We start from the raw sequence: 16,611 nt of genomic DNA, 5'->3' as shown, positions 1-16,611 counted from the left end.
ATTATAGAACTGAGTTAATTAAACAGCTGCAGGAGGACTGGAGCCCTATGGAAAGAAAAGCTCTCACTTCACGTGCAGTAATATTTGTACTTGGTTTTAATATCAGAATTGTAAACAGCGGTGCCTCTGCACGAGTGGAAACATGCAGGTTTAACATGAAATGATCACAAGTTGGAGCTGAGTTCAAACATATTTCCTGCCTCCTTCAAATGTTTTTTTTTTAAATATATTACTTTAATTCATTTTTTCTGCATCTGTGTTTGTGACTTCTTTGTGAGGATTACTTTAAATCCATCACAGTTAGGGAACATTTTTGGCCCCAAAAAGATTCAGAGTTTGGGAATTAGGGAAATGCTTAATATTAATGCCACTGAATCCTGACTAATGACTCAACCTTGTATGGCTGTTTTTATCACATAACAACAACAACAAAAAAGTTAATTGGGAAGGCTCAAGGTCTGCCTCAGGGTGCAGTTTAAGTTACCATTTGGGGCCTGGGATTATATAGTGTGTCACTAATGGTAGTTGTAGACAAGCAGGTGAACAAGTGTGTCAAGAGGTGTAGGTTGAGCTGTCAATCATGTGCAGGTTTTCCAGTGCGTTTGGTTCTGCATTTACTCGCAGCATGTCCACCTCCAACGGGTGGAGTCGACCGGTGATGACCAGCGAATGGAGTGGAGCACCGAGGTCACATGACACCAGCTGATTTAATGTTCCTACACGGATCTTTTGTTCGTCAGAGCCGAGTCGGGCCACGCCAACGCACACTGTGTCCTCCGTCATGCCTGGAAAAGGGGGGGCAAAGACTCATGAGTTTGAGAGCTGCAGCGAACACAGCTGACTGGCTCTTTAAGGAAAGATGGAGTGGTCCAATCAGACACATGACTTTCAAGACTGTTAGCATGCTACTGGTTCTCCTAAGTCGTGGTTCAGAATATCCTAAAGATAAAACACAGTACTACAATATTTTTTGTAAACTTGATTATCGTTTTCCTTCTACCTGATGACTGTACCAGAACTTCAATCTGAACAAATATGGGATTGATAGAAAGTACTCGCATGTCAGGTACGACTCACCCAACTCCTCGCCCTCCTCCTTCCTCCTTTGGATGACCTGTATTAGCTGATCTGCAGCCTGGTTGACTGTCATGAAGCGAGGAGGCTCGTAGATCTTCTTCCCTCTAAAATCAGTAACCAAAGATTCACTTTAACCACATGTCATTCTCCTTTAATTCAAACCTTCACATCTGTGCAAGAAAACTTTGAAACTATGCTATATTACCAAAAGTATTCAGTCACACGTCTAAAATCATTGAGTTCAGGTGTTCATGGGCACAGGTTTATAAAATCAAACACCTACAAACATTTGTGAAAGAATGGGTCACAGGAGCTCTGTGAATCCCAGAGTGTACCGTGATAGGATGGCACCTTTCCAACAAGTCCAGTGGTGAAAATTCCTTGTTACTAAATGTTACACGATCAGCTGTTAGTGCTATTATAACAAAATAATGGATACTGAGATACATACTGCACAGAGGTCACCAACTTTCTGCAGAGTTGCTACTGATCTCCAAACTTTATGTGGTCTCCTGATCACCTTGAAAAGCCACTGAACTTCTTTAAATATCCCGAAGATGCTTCACCTCTAATCTGAGGAGCTTTTTCAGTTCTAAGGCCAAGTGGTGGAGAGTCACAGATTTAAGCCAATTGATCAGTTCACAAATAATTAGTCATTCAATTCAATTTTATTTATACAGCGCCAAATCACAGCCGCCTCAAGACGCTTAATATATTAAGGTAGACCCTACAATAATAAGAAAGATCCAACAAGCATATGATCCCCCCCATGAGCAAGCACTTTGGCAACAGTGGGAAGGAAAAGCTAACAGGAAGAAACTTCCAGTAGAACCGAGCTCAGGGGAGGAAGACGGAACAAAACGCATGCAGTGGAAGAGAGCCAGAGATTAATAATAAGTAATGATTCAATGCAGAGAGGTCTATTAACACATACTGAGCCAGAAAGGTGACTGAAGAAGAAATACTCAATGCATCATGGGAATCCCCCAGCAGCCTACACCTGTTGCAGCATAACTAAGGGAGGATTTAGGGTCACTGATCCAGCCCTAACTATGTTCTTAATCAAAAAGGAACATTTTAAGCCTAATTTTAAAAGTAGAGATAGTGTCTGTCCCCTGAATCCTGTCCTTGGTGAATCTAAATGGCAAGTAGTTGTCTCTGTGTTAGCCCTACGGGTTTTTTCCGAGTGTGCAAAGCCGGGTCTGCCATTCAGTGATCCTGGAGCTGCAAACAGGCTATAATCATTACAAGTATCGTTATTACTAAAGGAGGCTGAGGAGTAACTAAACATCTAACATGATGAACAGGAAAGTGCAGGAGGTGAAGAGGCCATGCTGCTAGCGAGTCGGTAACGAGCTGAGCTAAGATAGCGAATCCCTAAAGACACAGTAAGTGAATACTGTGAATGTAATTAGTGGGTGAATCAGCAGAGAATGTGCTTTTGATAGAGCACGTGAAGAATACACTATGAAATAAGATGTCATCTATAATCTTTTTGATTAAGTTGCTACGCAGATAAGCCAGGCAAAAACGTCATGTGGACATGGTCTGGGTTTCTGGTTCTGACAAATGCTGACTGAGGGTTAAGTCAAAAAATAACAGACCTCACATGGTGAGATCTCTAACACTCCAGAGGTGGTTGTGGATGTGATCTGGATCTGATTCTTACCTCATCATGTTCTCGATGCTCTGCTCTTTGACTTTAATATCTAACAATAAAAACAAAAGAAGAAGAAAACTGTATTAAACACATCTCGCACTGTTTTTACTTTTAATCTCAGAACTAAAACGTGCACTTACATCCCAACAGTCCCAAGAAACCATTTAAAAAAAAAAAAAAAAAAATCTACCGTTTGTATTTTTCTAATATCCTTTTAAATTAATATCCAATGTAAAATATCGCACAGAAATGTGTCAGTTTTATTTTAAATAAAAATTCTCACCCGTTAAAAATGGATGCGGCTCAGGGAACAGAGTGGGTTGGGAAGTTGGTAGTTCAATCCCTGGCTCGTCGATTTGCATGTCAAACCCAAGTTGCCACGGATGCACACATTACTGTGAGTGTGTTAATGTTAGATAGAAAGCACTTAGGCAGAAAAAAGCGTTTGTGTGTGTGTTGGGTAAATGAGGCTTGTGGTAAAAAAAAAATGCTTTGAGTGGTCAAACTAGAAAAGCACCATGCAAGCACAGTACAGAATTTACAAAACATTTCCAAACCATGCTTTTATTTTTACTAGAATCAAGCACAGGAAATTAATTAAGCAGAAGAGAATGGATGGGTAAGAATGTAAGTAAGTATTCTGGTAAATGGACTGGTTTTTATAGAGCGTTTTAATACTCTGGTTGAGCACTAAGAGCACTTCAAGTACAACCCTCATTCACCGAGTCATACAAGCACTTTTTCTGTGCCTAAGTGCTTTCTATCTAACATTCTCACTCTAATGAGTGCATCCATGGACAGTAGTAGTACTGCTCTACCTCCTGAGCCACAGCTACCCAGTTACCAATTTACAAATAAACAATTTCTGTCATATTGCAGACTGAAGGTTCTTGAGGTTTCGACAACAAACCACATAACATTACAAAAAAACATTATATAAAAAAATGCTGTCGACCGCCAGTGCCATCCCTCACACACCCATAGTACAAATTTCTAAAATATGTCACCTTGTTCCCGAGTTATCTCACTCACACAATTTTAAGAAAACCTCTGACCTTGAGGTCAAGGTCACTGATTATTTAAATAAATACACCTATGGTATCAATTTGAAGCTCCTGTGTCGCCCTATTCTTGATTCATCGCATTCACAAACTTGGGTTTCCATGAAACCTGCCCTTCTGGCCAACTAAAAATCTAAAGTAGGGTGAAACATTTCAGCAAAATCTTATTATTTTCTGTCAGCTAAAGAGAAATCTCACCGATCACGTAACAGTATGGCTGTTATTTTCGTAATATTTTATTTAATGCTCTATTTTAAGATGTGCAGTGTCTGTAAATAATCTCTTTTAATTATGACGCAGCTTTTTTCATCACTGTTGCTGTTTTACTTACTTATGAATAATTCCCTATTATGTTAAAAATGTCCAAAATCATAGTGAATTCTTGAAATAAATAAATGGCTCATCTGGGTGTCCTGCCGTGTTTGTGAAGTCAAAAAACATGGCCGTGCTCTTTTGTAAATGTGTGTGTGGAGAAGTAATAGATGAGGTACGGACACCAGCATCAATCATCCCAGGGACCCCAAATGCCCCAAACGCCCATAAATTAGGAGTCCAGTGGGAGGTGGATGACCTGCTGGTGAGTGGGCGTGTTTTAAATATTCATTACAGAAAAAAATAAAAGAGCCTCAGATGGCCATCAGCATTATTTCAGATTAATTCACAATGACTGTGTTTTGTTTGCATATTTTCAATAATGTTTTACATTTTTAATACGTTTTATGTTAAAATGCCTTCTTTCATCATTATTTTTTACTAAATTGTACTACTTTTCTTGGATATATATATTTTTCTACTTTGTTAATGAAATGATTTCAATTCAGTTTAGAAAATAACATGAAATTTCAGTGGTATCGGTTTTTGTTTCAAATATAAATAATTGTATTCTATTATCCTATTTTTTTGTTTTACATTATAATTTTATCTTGGATATTGTGGATTTTATTTTAGGAGATTTGTCTGTGTTTGTGTGCAAGCCTCACCCAGCAGACAGAGTGTGTGCAGTCCAGCTGTTCGGTTTTTACAAATTTTGTCGTAGAAGCTCTCTGGTCTCCACGTCTCTGTCCAAAACACTACAGACACCGTTTCTCCAAAATTATACAACTGAAACACACACAGACAAACACATGTTTCCATCACATCAAAGGGCTTTTTCCCCAACAGCTATTTCCAGGAGAATCACAGTTTCTTGTCCCTCAAAAGGAAGCGAGCCCTCACAATGTGATAATGTAAGCAAGTGTATAGTCAAATATGAGACTGTAAAATGGTTGATTGACATTTTTGTATTTCGCTGGTTAAAAAACATAAACATACTCCTGGAGGTAGCGATATCAATGTCTTGAATGGAAAAACAGAGAAACAGATTAGACTTTGCAGAAAACATCTAAAAGAGCCAGTGAAGTTCAGAAAAAATGAAACCAAGATGAACTCATACCAGAAGGACGGGAACAGAAAAGCATGGAGGTGGCAGTGTTATTTAATGGGCATGTACAGCTACCAGTGGAACCAGTTAACTGTTTTGGAAGTGGTAGGATGAATTGTGAAGTGTACAGGACTTTCTGTACGATCGGCTTGGATACAACTAAAACTACAAACTGATTGCACAGAACTTCACATAACAAATGGACAATGAACCAAAGTAAACTGCAAAAGTAACAAGAGTTTCTAAAGCCAAAGAAACTGGATGCCTCTGTCAGCGCGCCCCAGGGTGGCTGTGGCTACAATGTAGCTGCCATCACCAGTGTGTGAATGTGTGTGTGAATGGGTGGATGACTGGTTGTGTAAAGTGCTTTGGGGTCCTTAGGGACTAGTAAAGCGCTATACAAATACAGGCCATTTACCATTTTTACCATTTAAAATTGTGTTAGTTTGTCCAAATACGTTTGAGACTGAAAAATGGGGCACTATGCAGTCATGCGCAGAAGTCTTGGGTTATTTCTTTATAATTAAATTATCCTCAACGCACTTATACTGTGCTGGGACACCGGGAAACAAGTGCAGTTGTTTCTTCAAAGGTGCAAACATAAGTAGAAATATAGTATATACGCTAACGTTTTGTTTCAAGTCTCAAAGCTTGAAAGTCAATATTTGGTATGACCACCTTTATTCTTCAACAGACTGAACTGTTAGACAACATTTCTTCTAATTTTGTTAAGTAGTCTTCATGAATAGTTCACCATAGTTCTTTGGATGTTGGCCGACTTTTTGTTCAATTCTCGGTCAAGATAATCCTGCACTGCTCAAAAATGGTTGATGATAAATAAATAAAATTTAATTCAGTTATTTATAGCCCTGTGTCAGACTGGCAACCTGTCTAGGGTGTACCCTGCCTCTCGCCCTATGGTAGCTGGGATAGACTCGAACAGCTCCAGGTTCAGGGAGAGGACCCATCTGCCATGACCGGTTGGGAGCAAATCCAAGCAAATCCAAACTAGGAGCTGGTTCCACAGAAGAGGGGTCTGAAAGCTGGAGGCTCTGCCTCCCTTTCATGTTTTTCTACCTAGAAATCTCTTGCACTCCAAGAGGGAAGTGTTCTACTGGGGTGATAATATATGAGGAGAAGGATTATAAATTTGATTTGGGTTTAACACAGAATCAATGAAGAGAAGCCAATATAGGCGCTCTCTTTCTTATCCCTGTCAGTGCTGCAGCACTTTGGATCAACTGAAGACTTTTCTGGAAGTTTTAATATGCACACTGAAGTACATTTCCTCAAAAATGACTCCATGAGTCCTCACATTGTTACTGGAGGCCAAAGTAATGCCATCCAGAGCAGGTGTCTGGTTAGACATCACGTTTTTGGATTTTTAGGGCTGAGTACAATAACCTCATATTTGTCTGGTTTTAGAAGCAGGAAATTGGAAGCCATCCATGTCTTTATATCTTTAAGATATTAATGCAGTTTAACTAATTACTGTGTGCCACCTGGTTTTATGGACAGATAAAGCATGTTGTGCTGCCTTCTTCTAATACTGCCTTACATGTAAAATGTAAATAGAATTGGTTCTAGCACTTTTGCGCCACGCTGCTAGTAACAAAGTTCCTAAAGATGCAATTAAAAAGTGGTTCTTTGCCAAGTTGTCTCTTATGTGTAGACACAACACTGGCTCTTAAGTGTGGAACTCCAAACTAAGTTTAATGTGAGATACTTCCCATTTATATGACCCCTTTGTTAAATCATGAATTAACTGCAATTAGCTACATTTTTTGGAAAGTTGAGCTCAACTTCACCCATTCTGAAATACTGCCAGACTTTTTGAATCTGGAAATCATTTAAATGTCTAACAAAGTGAAATAGGCTTGATGGTCTCAAAAGGGAAAACATCATACAAAAGGGAACATAAGAATAGGACAAATAAAATCATTGACATCTATCAGTATGGAAAGGATTATAAAGCCATTCATAAGGCTTGTGGACTCCAGAGAACCAAAGTGAGACTTATTATCCACAAATGGAGAAAAGTGGTAAACCTTCATAAAAAACCCAGAACAACATCTAAAGAACTGCAGGCCTCACTCCTCTCAGTTAAGGTTAGAGTTCATGATTTAACAATAAGAATGAGACTGGGCAAGAATGGCATTCATGGGAGAGTTCCAAGAAGAAAACCACTGCTGACCAAAAAGCACACAAAGGCTTGTGTTTGCCAAAAACATCTTGAAGATCCCCAAGACTTTTGGGAAAATAAGCCTCATCAAGATGGCAGCCCCTCCAAGGATATTACATATGACATCTATACGACAGTGCTTTTTTTGGTTCTGTCAAGTCTTTTTTTTCCTTTGTAGATTCAACTAGATTCGAGAAATGAGAGCAAATGATGTGCTTTTGCGACACACTGCTAGTAACAAAGTTCCTAAAGATGCAATTAAAAAGTGGTTCTTTGGTAAGTTGTTTCTTATGTGTAGACACAACACTGGCTCTTAAGTGCTTTACATTTTTGAATGATTGGGTGGCGTAACAACAAAAAACCATTTGAAAATGGTTTAGGTACAAGAACTGGACTGAAAATTAATAATAATAATAAAAAGAAGCAGCTAATGCCCAGAGAAACACTCTGAATGACCTTTAGAAAGACTGGAAAACTTGGTTTACAATCCTCTGTGGTGGGTTACAGAAGCAAAATTGCAATTCTTTTTTTACCTTTCTATAAACGTGCCTGGACCTGACTGAACACACATCAAGATACTAGCCAATGCTTAATAACAGAGGGCGTTGTTAATCAGTTTTACATAGATAGAATACCCAACAGTCAAACAATGTCCTATGAACAGCACTTGGTAGAGGTGGGAAAGAAGAACTCTTTTTTTTTCTTCTTTTTTTAAAATCGAGAAGAGAACTCCGGCAGAACCAATCAGCAGGGGGCACCATCTGCCACTAGCAACTCAAGATGCAAAAAAGAGACAGAGTCCTAATGTGCATGTGCTAATGTGACTGAATGCAAATTAACACAAAAGAGCTCATGTCTGAAAGGTGCTGAACAGTGAAATTCTGAAGAGCTGTTCTTGGATAAATGTTTTTTGCTGATTATTATTAGTTTTATCTATAAATAAAATACCATCAAGAAAATTAATGTACTGTTTGTTTTATAGAGAAAAGCCCTGAAGGACTCCAGTTGTGAGTGTGAGTGCATAGCACCTAGAGGAAGGAATAGAGCTCATTTGCATGTGTCCTTTCTCATTAGCATATTAACTACTCCCACTGGAAATGCTGTCTTTACATTAATGCTAATCTTTGCATGTTTGCAGGAGGAGGAGCTGCAGCTGGGTTCTGCTCTATGATTGGCTGCTCTGACAGTTCAGTTATTGATGAGATGGAATTATTGAGAGGTGTTTACTGTGACAAAAAGGTTCGTCATGAGCTGCAGCTGCACTCATGACACAAATACAAACACAGATTGTGCAAAAAAATGGAAGTGGTTTCCAACTCCTTCAGTTGCATAAAAACCAGCTCTCCTGATCTGTCACCGCAGTAAACACTATTCTGGTGACTCAATGGGCTTAATCCCTTTTGGAAATGATGGTCATTAGTAGGCTTAGAAAGGATGACAGATTCTTGACTTTACAGTCAAACCCATGCTTTGCTTGTCAATCATGAACAACTCCTCCAGGGGAAGCACCATGGGGGCTGCCACGATGAGCCCGCACCCTCCACAAGCAGCCAGCTACGCCAGAGCAGACCGAGCTCTTGGCCCAGAGACTTGAGACCCAAGGACATCCCACCCCCCAGCGGGGGCCAGACAGAGCCAGGGGCCCAAGCCCTGCAAGCAGGTGCCAGGAGCAAGCCAGTACACACCCGAGCTACCAGGCTCGGACACTACACCAGACTACATAAGACAGCTGACAATGTATCTGTAACATGCAACTTCTGTCGGTGCTGTGTTACTGGAAACTGAATTTCCCAGAGGAACCCACCTGAGGGATTTTTAAAGTTTCATCTAATCTAATCTCTAATCTAGATACCCAGGTTGAGTCCATCCTGCAACTCTGGTAGATTCCCCCCCCCCCCTCTCTGCCTGCAGCGTGGTCTCCTCAAAAGTAGAGAGCACCTTCAAAAAGATGGCAAAAACACTCCCTGCCAGCTAAAGAGGCCCCCAGTTCCACCAATGCACCAAAGGGCCACGGCCAGGCCCCAGTGCATGCAGCAACCCAAAACCCCGTCAAAACACCAGCTAGGACCCAAGCCCCCGGGGCCTAGCCAGAACCAGAGCATGGAGGTGGTACACCCCCAGAACTCCAAGTCACCAAGCCCACCCCGCACTCACCCAGGAGCAGCACAGCTACCAGACCGGTCACCCACACCAGGTCTCTTTTGTGCCACGGACCGGTTTATGTCCGACAATATTTTCACGGACTGCCCTTTAAGGTTTCGCGGATAAATACAACAAAATAAAACCAGTACCGGTACCCCCCAAAAAAGATTTATTCATAACACACAGGAAAAGACCAGGAAGGCCCTGCACTACAGGGGAGCTGCCACCAAGGACTATTTAACTGTCTCATTAACCTTGCTGCTAGTGATGACCAGGTCATCTCTCTCATTCCCAGACTCTGCTTCCAATACAGAATACTATGTCCACAGTTGAAGTCAGCTACACCCCACCCCCACTAAACAGAATGTAAGTGGAGCACCACCTTCCCTTTCTGAGTTGGGCTGACAGTTTGAGTCTGCTTCCAAGTGATTCTAGCAAAGTCTTTTTCGGTTGCTTTACCTGGCCGGGCCCCAGAGGCTAAGGCCTGGCCACCAGGCACTCTCTGGCCAGCTCTGGTTGAGCAGTTTAGACAGAAGGTTTGAGCAATATGGCTAAGAAGGTTTGGACATGCACAGAGGAGCGATAGTGAAGAGAATACAGTTCATTTATTTTTTAAACCTGCCTTTTCATTTTCATTATGTCTTCAAGTTAGGGAAAGGTGTTTTGATTGACAACTGTGAAAACATTAGCTGACAACTCTCCACCCTGCATCCAAATATGGTCACTTCTGCACCCCCCCCCCCAAAAAAAAAAACAAAAACAAAAAAAAAAAACCCGAAAGCAGCCAAAAGCCACTGAGGACTCCCAGCACTGGAGTCACAGTGACTCTATTCCTTCTATTATCAGCACTGACTCCTATGCAGTGAACAGAGTAGAAACCATCAGGCTACACACATAAACAGCAGCTTTTCTTCCTGCATTTTCAAACCAGTTTCATCTCTGGACTTTAGTCCCCCGTGGAATCATTACATTATTGTTGTTGCTTGCCACTAGGTGGAAAAATATAAAGAAGTTTTAAAAAATGCAGAAAAAGAAAGTGGATGTGTTTGAGCCTGTGTTTGGAAGTTCTGCTTCACAGACTCAGTTCAGGAAATAATTACCTGCAAACCACAGCAGCCCACTGCATTCATGACGGAGGCATTGTGAATGACTTTGTATGGTATCCCAGCATTCACTGCTCTCAGCACTAGGTCACTGTGTGTGGTGGCTCTGCAGAAAGACACAGAAAGACAAGGGCAGCCTTTTCTTATAAAATACACAAAATCTATTCAGCTGCTATATGCCTGGTGCCTATGTAACAGCAAACTAGCTGACAATGAGTTGACTCATTATTATTACAATAAACTAACCTATGAAGATAACAGGTTTTCCCCAGTGTTGTGTTGGACAGACTGAATGACAGAGTAATGTATAGATGCTGAGGTCACGGACAGGTCAAACCTCAGTGTGATGAAAAAAAGCTTCATTATAGTTTTCAGTGGGCCAAAAAAGAACCCGTGTTTTTTTTGATGAAAAACCGAGTCTGAAATTCCCACGGACAAGACTATAGAGCTTGTATATTCCATTCAGCAGGCGAGCTGCTCAGCACTCTGTTATTATGTCTGAGAGGAATAATGTGGCTTTGGGCAGAAATCTGCTGAAATGTAAAAACTCTGCTCTGACACAAACTCTGTGGTTTTATCTTCCTCTGCTGCTCCCCACTACAGTGCGTGTGCTGACAGAGCATACTTCAGATCTGTGGGATCAATTGGAGCTGTTGCTTACACAGTCCAGAAACACTGTGACTCACCCAAATGGGTCGCCCACCACCAGAAATGCCACATCAGTGACATCTGCATCCTCCAGGATTTGATCAGCTCCTTGTTCAACTAGATCTCTGTCTGCCAGGATCAGCTGCTTCCCATAGTACTCCTCCTGAAGCAAAGGAATATACTGTTAGGATATTTTAACAAGAATACTAAGAGCAGACACGTACTATTCAAGTAGATGTTCATTTTCTATTTAGTTCTCACTCTCCTGAGACCCTGCATTGAATAAGCAAAAGATGGATGGACTGGTGATTACAAAGTACTAATTGAAGCGTTCAGATCACTTTCTACAAGTCTCATTTACCCAATCACACAGGCCCACATTCATACTCAACTTTAGTCTATACCTAAACACTTTCTTTTAGTCATATGCACCCACTCACACTCCGATGATAATTGGAGGGCAACTCGCTCTTTAGTATCATGCCCAAGAATACTTTGACATGTGGACTGGAGCAGCTGGGGATCAATTGAGTAACCTGCTGACTGCACCTTGGGCTGTGCTCTGAAGGACATGTCGTTGTCAAATACAACTCCAAGATTCCTCACAGTGTTACTGGAGGCTAAGGCAATGACATCCAGAGTAAGCATATGGTTACATATTTCGAAGGTTTTAGGGCCGCATACAATAACTTTATCTGAATTCAGAACAGGAAATTAGAGGTCATCCAGGTCTTTATGTCTTGAAGACATTCCTGCAGCTTAACTAACTGGTGTGTGTTATCTGGCTTTAAGGACTGATAAAGTTGGGTGTCATCTGCATAGAGAGACATCAGCCCATACACCGTGCTGCCCTGGCAGCATGAGTGGGTGCTCAGGAACCTGAATGTGAGCTGGGAGCTGACGCTGCACACTCATGGGGGTCAGAAGGTCGTGCTGGAGCAGAGCCGAGCCTACTTCTTAGAGTCCTCCGCGATCGTCCGCTGGAGCGCAGGGTGCTTCCCGTCCTACCATCACATCAGCAGCACGGAGTCAGCCAAGAAGCTGGCCTGGCGCTCTAGGATTTTAAACCTATATATGCAGACTCATCCATAGAAGTTCATCGGCAAAGACAGACAGATCAGGCATCGGCATCTGGAGGGGTCGGAGTATTGTGGCCTTCATCATGAACAGCCTGCACTTCCACAGGCTGGTGGAGAAGATTCTGCCGGGATCTCCAGTCTGCCCATACTCCGGATCTTTGGACCCGCCCCCCCCCCCCCCCCGTGGACGAATCAGACCCTGAATTTGGTCTCCACGACTACACTCTGCACTTCCTCCAGCATGCAGATCATGTAGGGACACTTTTGGCAGCTCTCCTGCAGCACAATTCAGCAGGGACTTTCTGAGTCAGCAGGACCGACATGTCCCAGCAAAAAAACACAGTTTTCCAAATAATTTCTTAGATTAGAAAATATTATGTCTATAAATATTAATAACCAGTGGGTCTAAGTTATTATTCTTGAGAATCGGAGTAATTAAAGTATATTTAATAGAAACAATGAAAATGCTAGTCTGTAGAGAACTGCTTATAATACGTACTACATCATTTGTAAAACAGTGAGATACAGATTTGAACAATTTGTTGTGGATGGGATCAAGTAAAGAGATGCAAGATTTAACTGATGAATAATTTCTTCCAGATTGTTAGCATTTACAGGTGAGAATGAGGACATTGAGCTTGTGGTATTAATTTGATCAAAATGTGAGGAAGTCCTAGATAAATTAATATGAGAGACATTAGACATCTCTAATCGTACACCGATCGTCTGAAGAAAGCAAGAAATTACATTTATTTGTTGAAATTAATTCATTGAATTATCCAATTCAGGACCCAGGTCTGAATATGCAGTTAAAAAACCCGACGGGATTCATCCTTTTGATTTACTATAATTACTCATTGTAAATCATATGATGTCTTCGAGTAACACGTACTGAAACCCAGTTCTTATGTAAAAAGTAAGACATTTCTTCCTAGTTCTGAATCAGTCCTACAGCCAAAACAAGCAGCTCCTCTCCTGGGACGAGCTTTCATTTCAGCTCTGGTCCAAATCCTCCGGGTCGTAATGCTCCGGACTCACCAGCGCCTCTTTGCCCACGGTGAGAATGGATGTGTAGGCCTCCAGGTAAACTCTGGAGCAGCTCTTCACCGCCTGTAAACCCTTCACTGTAATGTCTGTGGCGTCCCCGAGCCCCAGACCGATCAGATACAGCATCCTGCCGGTCCCGCCTTCCGTACAGGGTCCGTGTTACTGCCGCAGCACTTAACGGAGCTAAAACTTCTTAAAAAGAAGCACCCAGACGTGAAACTTTCCCGTATTCACGTGGGGACTCGCTGCGCTACTTGGAATACGGCTTGTCGTGAACTGTTTACAGTTGCGACAGCCACAGCCGCGATACGGTTAAGTCTTCAGCCGACGGCAAGCCCTGATACATGGCTCGCATATGTTTACAACTTGATCTAGTTTCTTGTTAAGCGGGAGCTTTGAGTAGTTTTACTAGAGCTTGATTTACAAGCGGGTCTGCATGTGTCCATCATGGCAGCAGTCTTTCTGTTGGAAATAACCGTAAAACTTGTGTATATCTTACTTCTGAATTACAAGCAGCTCAATGAACTTCATTTTTGTGTCAGGAGAAGCAGAAATGGCTAAAAGTAGAAAGTATCAGTGTGACAATGAACTTCCTCCTTCAAGGAGACAGAGCAGCAGAGAGGCATGTAAGCATGTAAGACTGCATTATTATGATTATTCCGGTTGGGGGGCTTTTCAGATTTCCACAAATGACAGCTGCTCCATCCATCCAAAGTGGGATGGATGCCGTTGTTTTTGATACAGAAAATCTCCTAATTATCTGTAAAAACTCACATCGTTTTGTACACAGCAGTACAAAATGATGTGATTGGGGAGGGGACCCGAGAGAAAACAGTCCAACATAGCAGTTTTCTAATCTCCCTGCGCACTCAAAGCACCTCATTCACACCAGCACTTTTTCTATTCAAGTTCTTTTTATACAACACTCACATCCATACTCTGATGAATACATCAGAGAACAACTTGTGGTTAGTATCTTGTCCACAAACATTTTTGCATGCAGACTGGAAGCAGCCAGAGATCAAACCATCGACCTTCCAATTAGTAGATGACCTGCTGTACCTCCTTCTCTACCTCCCAAGCAACTCCTAAGTAGCTTGGGGTGAGTGCAGCTCGAGTGGAGTGCAGGATTTCTCCAGTGGAGAGCTACATTATTACAAATTGGAATCTGTTTGGAACGGCTGGTCTCTAAGTTTTAGTAAAAGAACATTATTTATCATTAGATCACAAGCTGTCCGAATTACGACATTGATGTCCCATGTCGCTTTAAAAAAAAGAAGTTTTATAGCATACCTATCGTTGTACATGTACAGTGACAATAAAGGGCTATTCTATTCTAAGTTTGAAAAAAAAAGTTGACCAATTTTTCCAAGAAGCCATGTCTCAGTCTAGGAGGATGATATATAGTGAGGACTAATACAGGCAGAAATACAGAGTTATTACTAAACTTTTTTTAAATATATAGAACAGTAATCCCACCACCCCTCCGAGATGTCAAGGAGAGTAACAAAGAGTTGTATAACAGACAAATTAGTCGTATTTCACTAAAATCTGGAGGTTTTCTGCGAACTGCGAGGGATGGGTGGACAACAGATGACTGGCTACTGAAAAATGCATCTGTCCTTCAGTTGAATGAACTAAAAATAAGATACAAACCTTTATTAGTCCCACACATGGGAAATATTTTGATATTATGGTAACAGCAAGATCCTTTTTGGGCTTTCCACCCAGCAGACATACTATTTAAATGAACTTTAATGGTCACATAAAAACTGCATGCATATAATTACCATTCATATCTGATTAAAGCCAAACAAACATGCAAAAAATTGAAATAAAACAGAAAGCATTCACAAAGTCTATGAACTTTATCCTAAAATAAGTCTGTCACAGTTGAGAGGCAAGAGAAGAGAGACTATGAATAGCAAACAGATTAAAACAGACTACAGAAAATTAAACAGAAATGAATTGAATTTCATTTCCCCTTTCCATCCACAGAGTAGCTACACCCACCAGGGGTGGGCAATCTCAGTCCACGAGGGCCGGTGTCCCTGCAGGTTTTAGATGTGTCCTCGAACCAACACAGCTGATTTAAATGGCTAAATGAGCTCCTCAACATGTCCTGAAGTTCTCCAGAGGCCTGGTAACGAACTAATCACGTGATTCAGGGGTGTTGACCCAAGGTGAGATCTAAAACCTGCAGGACACCGGCCCTTGTGGACTGAGATTGCCCCCCTCGGGCTACACTGTGGTGCACAGAAAGGACGTTCAGGTGTCTTTAGAATTTTAATCGTGTAGTTTTCATGAAGTGGACAAACACATGGACAGATGTGAAACTGTTGCTGCTCCCACTCCCATTCCTTCACCCTCCCACCCCTTGCTGCTTTTGCTTGAGCAGTCGTTTCCATGGTGACGGCGGTCAGCAGCACAGCGACTGAAAGCATTTGAGTTGTGAATGAGTTGGTGGGAAAAGCTGCTTCGCCTCTTCTTTTTTAACTCCCTTTCTTACTTTTTTTCTTCACAGTCTGTTTCTCCCTCGTTCAACCCTTGTTTTGGTAAACAAGCCCCTGCACCACGTGATCCTTCCCATCCCCTTCACTCTTTTAACTGGGAACCAGTTAATGAGTGAGATGGTTGGTGGGTTACATAATGGGATCCTTTTTTTTTTTTCTGCGATGGGGTGAAGAGGAGGGTGGTTGGAGAGGCAGATTGTGGTCTTTTGTTGCTGTGTTTCAGGGTTTGTTGGAGTCCAGTCATCCAGAGAATTGACACTCTGTCTCTGTTAACTGTTTCTCTTCAGGTTCAAATCCTGACAAACTCTGATCTGGATCTGCCCCTCAAAGGAAAAGGCAAAGCAAACAAATTTACAGTTACAAACAATTAAAATAATTTCCAGCCCTGTGATTCATAATTCAATTTAGCAGATTTCATTTATCATGTCCTTCTTTTAAAGATCAAAGTAGATTTTATGAGTCAGTAGCTCAGGTGTTTTTGCCCCATTCGATTTTAATTTGTGCAGTTTATAAAAGCTCAGAAAAACATCAAACTATGTCCTGTGGTACATTAACAACACAGTAAACCAAAGCGCAAGACAGAAACACAGAGTGAAACTCTATGGGATGTCCTTTTCGTTAAGACATGTGAGTTGTTTAACTATTGCCCACAAACAGCCAATCATCAGCTGAACTTGAA

The 16,611-nt window shown here is 41.5% G+C and overlaps 1 protein-coding gene across 1 annotated transcript; it reads right to left on the bottom strand.

Annotated features, from left to right (window-relative positions):
- Positions 1 to 78: 78 nt before the first annotated feature.
- On the bottom strand, positions 79 to 13,690 carry dph5 (diphthamide biosynthesis 5). The gene is made up of 7 exons (XM_082511353.1): positions 13,411 to 13,690; positions 11,332 to 11,456; positions 10,643 to 10,751; positions 4,779 to 4,899; positions 2,747 to 2,786; positions 1,078 to 1,181; positions 79 to 785 (listed from the first exon to the last, which is right to left on the bottom strand). The coding sequence occupies exons 1-7, from the start codon at positions 13,543 to 13,545 to the stop codon at positions 553 to 555; spliced, it is 867 nt and encodes a 288-aa protein (XP_082367479.1). The 5' UTR covers positions 13,546 to 13,690; the 3' UTR covers positions 79 to 552.
- Positions 13,691 to 16,611: the final 2,921 nt, after the last annotated feature.

The sequence above is a fragment of the Aulonocara stuartgranti genome (assembly GCF_965226115.1).
Source record: "Aulonocara stuartgranti genome assembly, chromosome: 17".
Classification (NCBI taxonomy): domain Eukaryota; kingdom Metazoa; phylum Chordata; class Actinopteri; order Cichliformes; family Cichlidae; genus Aulonocara; species Aulonocara stuartgranti.
Note: the sequence above shows the minus strand (reverse complement) of the source record. Positions and strands in the feature narration are given on the sequence as shown.

What these genes read in the sequence shown, in the direction of transcription:
- dph5 (XM_082511353.1), bottom strand. Translation starts at nt 13,545, where the DNA reads ATGCTGTATCTGATCGGTCTGGGGCTCGGGGACGCCACAGACATTACA. An exon ending in TGGGCTGCTGTGGTTTGCAG is followed by an intron (nt 4,900 to 10,642) that starts GTAATTATTTCC and finishes TGTGTGTTTCAG; the next exon opens with TTGTATAATTTTGGAGAAAC. An exon ending in AGCATCGAGAACATGATGAG is followed by an intron (nt 1,182 to 2,746) that starts GTAAGAATCAGA and finishes TACTGATTTTAG; the next exon opens with AGGGAAGAAGATCTACGAGC.